Source organism: Nerophis lumbriciformis, linkage group LG01 (genome assembly GCF_033978685.3).
Source record: "Nerophis lumbriciformis linkage group LG01, RoL_Nlum_v2.1, whole genome shotgun sequence".
Lineage (NCBI taxonomy): Eukaryota > Metazoa > Chordata > Actinopteri > Syngnathiformes > Syngnathidae > Nerophis > Nerophis lumbriciformis.
The window spans coordinates 52,045,470-52,053,513 of record NC_084548.2 but is presented as its reverse complement, the minus strand read 5'-3'; the positions used below and the strand labels follow the sequence as shown (position 1 = coordinate 52,053,513).

Sequence of the window (8,044 nt, the reverse complement as noted above, 5' to 3'; positions counted from 1 at the left end):
GTAGCCTGTCAAATGTGTCTATCATCTCCATGATTCAAAGTCTCAGTCATCTCCAATGCAGAAAGGTATGTGTTGACTTCATACTAAACATACCAGGGAAGGTAGTCTCACACTGAAAGGTTTACAGTATGTTGTGCAAGCATACGAAGGCAGTACAGTATTTCACTGATGCTGCTTACATTTCTCCTAAAGCTCTGTTGTGCAATAGACTGCCGGGGTTCCCCAATTACTGGTCCGGGGACCGGTACCGGTCCGTGACCTATTTGCTACCGGGCCGCAGAGAAACATTAAATAGTTTATAAACGACTGCATTTTATTCGACTTAACTTTCGCATGTCCCACGATACACACCCATAAACTTGTTTATAGAGGTACAATAAAAGTCCATTAGGGATGTCCGATAATGGCTTTTTGCCGATATCCGATATTCCGATATTGTCCAACTCTTTAATTACAGATACCGATATCAACCGATACCGACATCAACCGATACCGATATATACAGTAGTGGAATTAACACATTATTATGCCTAATTTGGACAACCAGGTATGGTGAAGATAAGGTCCTTTTAAAAAAAAAAAATACATAAATTAAAAACATCTTCTTGAATAAAAAAGAAAGTAAAACAATATAAAAACAGTTACATAGAAACTAGTAATGAATGAAAATGAGTAAAATTAACTGTTAAAGGTTAGTACTATTAGTGGACCAGCAGCACGCACAATCATGTGTGCTTACGGACTGTATCCCTTGCAGACTGTATTGATTTTATTGATATATAATGTAGGAACCAGAATATTAATAACAGAAAGAAACAACCCTTTTGTGTGAATGAGTGTGAATGAGTGTAAATGGGGAGGGAGGTTTTTTGGGTTGGTGCACTAATTGTAAGTGTATCTTGTGTTTTTTATGTTGATTTAATAAATTAAAAAAACGATACTGATAATAACAAAACCGATACCGATAATTTCCGATATTACATTTTAAAGCATTTATCAGCCGATAATATCGGCAGGCCGATATTATCGGACATCTCTAAACTCCATCCATCCATTTTCTACCGCTTGTCCCTGTAGGAAGTTGACATTTGTTATAACTTTGTGACATTATACAATGCACATTAATGAAAATATATAAAATGTAAATGTGACAGATTGTAGCCGAAAGGCTAATTTCCATCTGCAATCCCCAGCAGGTTGATGGTAGCCTGCTAGGGATATCATTGCAAACAAATAAGCCCAGAACTCCCACTAATTCGGCGTTATAATGAGTTGTATTCTTCACGCACCTATTTTTGCTGTATTTATCTGGCACAAGTGGAAAGTCGGTCCCTAAAAATAATGCCTACATTAAACCGGTCCGTGGTGCAAAAAAGGTTGGGGACCCCTGCAATAGAGCATACCTATTTGGCTTGTATAGAAGATACCCAAACTTTTACAGTATTTGAAATACTATTTTACAATATCCACCACTACTATGTAAGACTAGCCTTCTTTTTCATGACTTGATTTTGTAAAAATATTTTCAAAGACAAAAGAAATCAACAAATAAAAAAGGTCTAATGATCTTTTTTTAAATCACATTTTCTATGCAAGTAAAAAACAATCAACTACATTGCAATAAGTAAGTAAAGTACCAATGATTGTCACACACACACTAGGCGTACTGCAGGAGGGTCGTGAAATTTTTGGGCGATAAGACTTTTTTTCAAAATATATTTTTTCATATTCCCCTACAGTTTTTCCACAAATGTCATTTATTTAAAATACACATTAACAGTGTAGTTTAAAAATGACAGGAGCATGGCCACCCTACTCACTGTATCTTGTTTAAAATAAAAAACATGAGTAAAGAATTTTAGCACTATATTCATGTTCGCATTTAAGATAGCTGGTGATTGGCGCTCTAGTAACCAAATAGCGATTAGCGGCATATGCTACCAGAGTTTTCAGTAAGCGATTAACACGCTAGTTAACAGCTAGCTATTAGTGGTGCTGCATTAATTAAATACCTTAGTATTACACAACAACAAGGTACCATTAGGACCAGTTCAATTTAAAACTAAGACTGTCAAAAATAATGAGTTAACTCATGTGACTAATCACAAAAAAATTGCGTATAAATCATGTAAATACACACATTATACGCGCAATTTATTCTGAGCGCACATGCTCCTTTACCTTAACTGTGGATGTACCTGAAAGTTGTGGGCTTTGATCGGGTCAGTGATCAGGTCAATGCATACGTTACTGCAAATATGAATGTGGAGACTCCGACTGGTGTGCTTACTGGTAAATTGCGCTTCAAAATACACCTTGACAGGACTTTAGATTAAATTGTTAGCAAGTTTTGACAACATTTAGAAAATGTTTGTGTATGACATTCTATCATTAACATTGCATTGGTGTCAAAAGATTGGGGTCTTTTTTTAGGTACATTTTAATTATATAAGCAAGTGATTTACTGTGATTAATCACAGTTCATCAAAATTAAAATGTTTGATTGATCTGATTAAAAATAGTATTTATTTGACAACACTATTTAAAACACAATTTTATACAGGCTATAAAAGCAGGGGGTCCCCGCTCTATCGCTCCATTCGTTTGGGGGTCCTTGGCTTGGAAAATGTTTAAGACCCCTGCACAGAACTTCTGTTGTTGTAACAGGTAAAATAAAAAAGGATTCAAACTTTTAAATGTTTTGCTGCTCTGGACTATTTTTCCGAGTGGAAGACGGGGAGAAATGTGACAGATGCAGCTTTACACATAATGGCAAGAAAATAATATACGCGGTACATTATGAATAATATAGCATTTTATATGTATATCCAGTAAAACAAACTGAGTGCTCCAACATTTTCTCTTCTTATCAGCAATAACGATCTAGGGCCCTAAATGTTGATGTGTACCACGTGCTGAGCCCTCAACAGTTTCATTGTCATAATCCAAAGTCCAAATTCTTGCAACAACACGCAGCAACTTCAATTGTATAAAGGACAGAAAAGGACTGGTCAGCTAAAGGACTTATAGATATTGGCAAGGTAAAAAACAATGAAATTATTTTGGCAAGTAGAATAAACAATTGATCATTGTACTTGGTTCTCTGATCTCATTGGCACGTACTCCTTTTTGATAGGCGGTATGTCTTAAAACACGCCGTTCATAGAACCCTTTGTAGAATACTGTCTTATGTATTGCTTTTGTTTGTAATGAATTAAGTTAAAGAAATAGTGAATAACGCTGTCATATATTAAGATGAATATATGTGTACATATTGCATGATTAGATTTCACGCAGTCTATGAAACATTGGAATTATACATGCTTTGTACTGTATGTGTTTCCTCCCCATAGGTACTCACTGAGTATGTTTACTTCTCACCTGTACAAAGGCTGGTCCGCAGTGGTCACACCATGGTAAAACGTGTCATAGTAGCCTATGCCCTGTGGGCAGGAGGTGGGCTTTTTGGCCTTCACCATTTTTATCTAGGAAGAGACAGCCATGCCCTGTTATGGATGCTAACACTGGGAGGGTTTGGCATTGGTTGGTTCCGAGAGATTACACGTATTCCTGCATATGTTGGTGAAGCTAATCAACACACAGAGGAGGAGAGGAGAAGACCTTCAACAATGGTGCCTCCACCAGTAAACCTTGTTAGATTTGCTGGCCAGATGTGCGTTGGAATCTATTTCGGTACCGTGGCTCTGATTGGACTGAGCTCCCTCAGTTTCTTCCACTTGATGGTCCTGCCTTTATGTGTGGGTGCCGGCGTGCATCTAGTGTCCACTGTTGGCCAACAGACATCTGATCTCTCAAAAACACTCACCGCTAGTCTGATAACGTCCCCAATATTCTACGGCAGCACTTTATCCCCACTTCCTATTAGCCTGGCAGCCAGTATCACAGCTGCACAAAATCGCAGGTACAAGCAACCCCAGGCCCGAACACAGGAACTTGGTGAGATAAATGACAAACATTAATCGGCTGTCAGAAGAAGCATGCTACAGTTTTCCACTTTGATTCATAGCACTATCATCTTCTTTTTTAGGTCCAAGGCTTTATAGGCTGGGTCTTGCTTGGCTGGCCTTCTCAACTCCATTAGCGTATTGTGTTTTCCATAATACCACGGCCACGTTGTACTATCTGTCGGACTGTGTGGCAGCATTACTGGATATTTTCTGGTTTCTTCCTTGGCTCAGAAGTGTGGTGGAGTACATTTTCCTAATGCCATATCGTATTCTGTGCGTCTTCACTGGAGGTGGGTACTATGAAGAGGCCTTGAAAAAGATGCTGGAAATATTGGTTGAAGACTACACTCAGCGTGAGAAAGAGGCCCTGGAAGTGAGTATATTGATATAGTATAGGCTCTTGCAATGCTTTGTGAGCTGTGGTTGCCATTTTTGAATGCAAAAGATTTTGTTTACATCACTGAGTAGGACACAGTGCTGCGCAAGAGCGAGTAACAAAGTGGGACGTACAAAAAAAAATCAAGGCATCGTACCGAGGCTAACTGGACCCTGTTCCAAAGGTTCGGTACCTTGACAAAATAAGTAAAATCTGTGAAAGTGACCTGCATGAGCACATCCATTGGACATGGGATTTAGATGACCTGCCGCGATCTTCCGAACGAGTCAGTTTTTATACCTGCAAATAATTTTGGAAGGAAGAGTCTAAAGGCTCATGGACAAACCAACTTTAGGTGATTGCAAGACCTGCAAATATTCCATCGGAAATAAAAGAGTATCGTAATTTCAGAGGTATGAAAACAACATACCTTGATCAAACACACACAGCCATTATCACTTTTAAAATACTTTGATAATATGGCGCTTTTTCTCCGATTTATTTTTTGGGCTGACACATCACTCCAAGCAAACACACAACATGTTTTTTTTCCCAAAATACGGTACGTTGTTTGCAGCCCACAGCTAGTTTGGCTAATGCTAGCAGCCAACTAAATGCTAAGTGTGAAACAGTTTGACATGCTTTGATTTAAACTCAATGGTTTGAAAACGCCATTACCAGACCGACATGTCGGGTGATGGAGCAAAAAGTGACGTTTTATTTTGGAAATGAGAAAAAACTCACCACATCATTTTTTTCCCCCTGAAGCAATCGTGTGAACAATTGTGGCAGTTAATAATGCAGCACATTTGCACCATGTTTTACATTTTTGAAAGAATAGAACAAAACACTACAGCCCACGTAAACACACTTAGTATCCCACAATGCACTGTGTTTTTTCTATGTATGTCACCCTTTCAAGCCCGAAAGTATTATAGGATGTAGGGCTGCAACGATTAGTCGACATAAACGTTGATTATAGAAATTGTTCGACAAAGATTAACTATTGTCGCCTAATCTCTTCATAAAATTTCAATTGATAGACTGGCAGGAATGTTCATGTTTAAAATGTTTTCCTTTCAGGTAAATGATGCCAGCTAAATGACCCTAACAGAAATGGATGAAAACACTTTATGCACTGAATATCATGTTTACAGGACATCTTGCTCTTTAAGTCTGTTGATTTATTTTTCACTGCGGTTATATATTTTTGTGTAAAAAAGTAAAACCATTCGTTTCTCAATCATTTATTTACTTTAATACGATGGAATTTACTCAAATAGGTTTTAAAGAGGAGTTAAAATTAAGTTGCACACTCAATGTAAAATTCAAACGTGTACAACAGATTATGAGCAATAAAAGTTTGACGAGTCGACTACTCGAAAAAATAATCACTGTCGAGTTGACTATTAGAATAATTGTTAGTTGCAGCTCCTGTATGATGGATCATGGATGTGTTTTACATTTTTAAACATCTTTATATAGTAGAACCTCTAATGTCAAACATTCCTATCACTCATACTAGTATAAAGAGGAGTTGAACCCCATATACTAAAACTAAAATAAAGATGTATAAATACATTATTGATCTCCTAAAGAAATTCACACCCAAAAAAATAACCTTCTGATGACAAATCACAGACTCGTGATGGAAACAGAACGCGACAGAAACAGAGCAACACAACTACTAGATGTTTTATAAGTTCAAATACTAAAGGAGAACTATAATAATTGTATTCTACATTTAAAACCCTTCCTTGTAGTCTAAATAATACCTATTGGATATGCTTTGATGAAAATTTTACATAAATGTATCTCCATGGTGACCTTTTTTTGAGTATGTCTGCAAAATGTTAGATTTTGGAGACGCTCCCAGATTGCAAATGAAACCAAACCCCACCCTCAGAATTTATCTTTTTCAAATGTACACTGTATAAATATATATCTTGAAGTTGTCAACGCTACTTTTTGTCCACATTCGGTTCGAAAATACACTTCATAAACATTGTATACAGTATATTCACCCGGTCACAACATTAGGTACATTCACCCGATCACAACTTTAGGTACCCTGGCACATTCGCCGATCAATTCAGAGAATACCTAAAAAAATGTGCTTTTTGCAGTATTTATGTCACTGCATGTTGCACTTTGGTGTTATTATACACATGCCAAAACTAGTTGACAATACTTTTCTTATCTGTTTTTTGCTTCCACCTCGTAGTGACCTCACAATTTTTTATTTAGCTTTTATTTAACCAGGTAAAAATCCCATTGAGATCAAGGATCTCTTTTCCAAAGGAGACCTGGCCAAGAGGGCAGCAGCAAGGTTACATTAAAAACCAGTAAACAACACATAAAACATCACATTTACAACATTAAAACTTGCTCACATGACATATGTGCATACAGACAAGGTAGACTGCAATCCTTTCACAGAAGCTTTAAACTCATTCAATGTAACAAGGGTTTGAAGTGTAATATAATGTAGCCAGACTGCGAAACCCCGCCAAAAGAGACATCCAAAAATGTGTGCTAGCTCATGCAACAATGCATTATTAACCTTATGTACTTTTACTTGTACTGATACGTCTACCATAACTACTGGGACTTATTGTGCAACTTATTGTCTTGTAATTAATGTACATCAGAGCTATACAAATTGTTGTATTTTTTGTATTTAGTGTATTAGATTCAGCAACTAGTGTTTGGACCCCACTGTACGCAATATCTGAAGAGCATGGAAAAAAGCATTTCACTGTGGTGTATTCTGCATGTGACGAATAAAACCCTTGAACTTGATGATATGATGCTCTGGCATCCAACATTGTAACAACATTTGTAAGTCAAAAAAGACAAAATTCATCACAGGAACCCTTAGTTTTTGTCAGCAGGTCCCATTCAAACATTAATATAGTAGCTTCATCAATATGTGCAGATTGTGTTTGATTGAGTGCTAATTATGATAACATAAATGTGAGTGGTTGTTTGTCAATATGTGTCCTGTTATTGACTGATGACCAGTCCAAGGTGTATTTCACACTCTGTCTTGTTGTCAAGTGGTATCAAAAATTAAATGCATGGATGGCTGGTTTGTACATGAAATAATTCACAATTGTAATTATTTTATTCTCTGACTGGCTCGGAAATCTTAGGTTTCATTGTCGTGGGGATCAATAGGGTCAATTTTAAGTGGGTTATTGGCTTCAGATGCTGTTGAGTAACAGAAATTGATGAAATTAAATTGAATTGTCATATTTCTGTTACAGTTGTTGTCCTTGGGATCAGAAGCCTCTCTTGAAGAGATAACCCGTGGCTACAGGGAACTGGCTAAGGTGTGGCACCCAGACCACAACCCTAGTAAGGACGCTGAGGCAACGTTTGTAAAGCTCCACGAAGCATATGAGGTTCTTCTAAGGCGCCACAGGCCGGGTCGCTTCAAATAGTCACACTTCTACCTCCCTGACTGGCCCATAAAGTTGGCTCAGGGTCTTTGTGAATATAGAAAAAATATATGTATGTACATAATAAATATTGTCACCTGACATCTTTGTACTTGGGCAGCACAGTGGCAGAGGGGTTAGTGCATCTGCCTCACAATACGAAGGTCCTGAGTAGTCTTGGGTTCAATCCCGGGCTCGGGATTTTTCTGTGTGGAGTTTGCATGTTCTCCCCGTGACTGCGTGGGTTCCCTCCGGGT

At 37.7% G+C, this 8,044-nt stretch overlaps 1 protein-coding gene across 2 annotated transcripts; it reads left to right on the top strand.

Annotated features, from left to right (window-relative positions):
- Positions 1–28: 28 nt before the first annotated feature.
- On the top strand, positions 29–7,790 carry dnajc22 (DnaJ (Hsp40) homolog, subfamily C, member 22). Of its 2 annotated transcripts, none has more exons than XM_061986042.2 (4): positions 29–65; positions 3,354–3,957; positions 4,049–4,341; positions 7,614–7,790. In XM_061986042.2, exons 1-4 carry the CDS (start codon positions 30–32, stop codon positions 7,788–7,790), a joined length of 1,110 nt encoding a protein of 369 aa, XP_061842026.2. In that variant the 5' UTR covers position 29. The 2 variants fall into 2 exon arrangements, with proteins under 2 accessions (XP_061842026.2, XP_061842034.2); XM_061986050.2 differs by lacking the exon at positions 29–65 and adding an exon at positions 2,956–3,041.
- Positions 7,791–8,044: the final 254 nt, after the last annotated feature.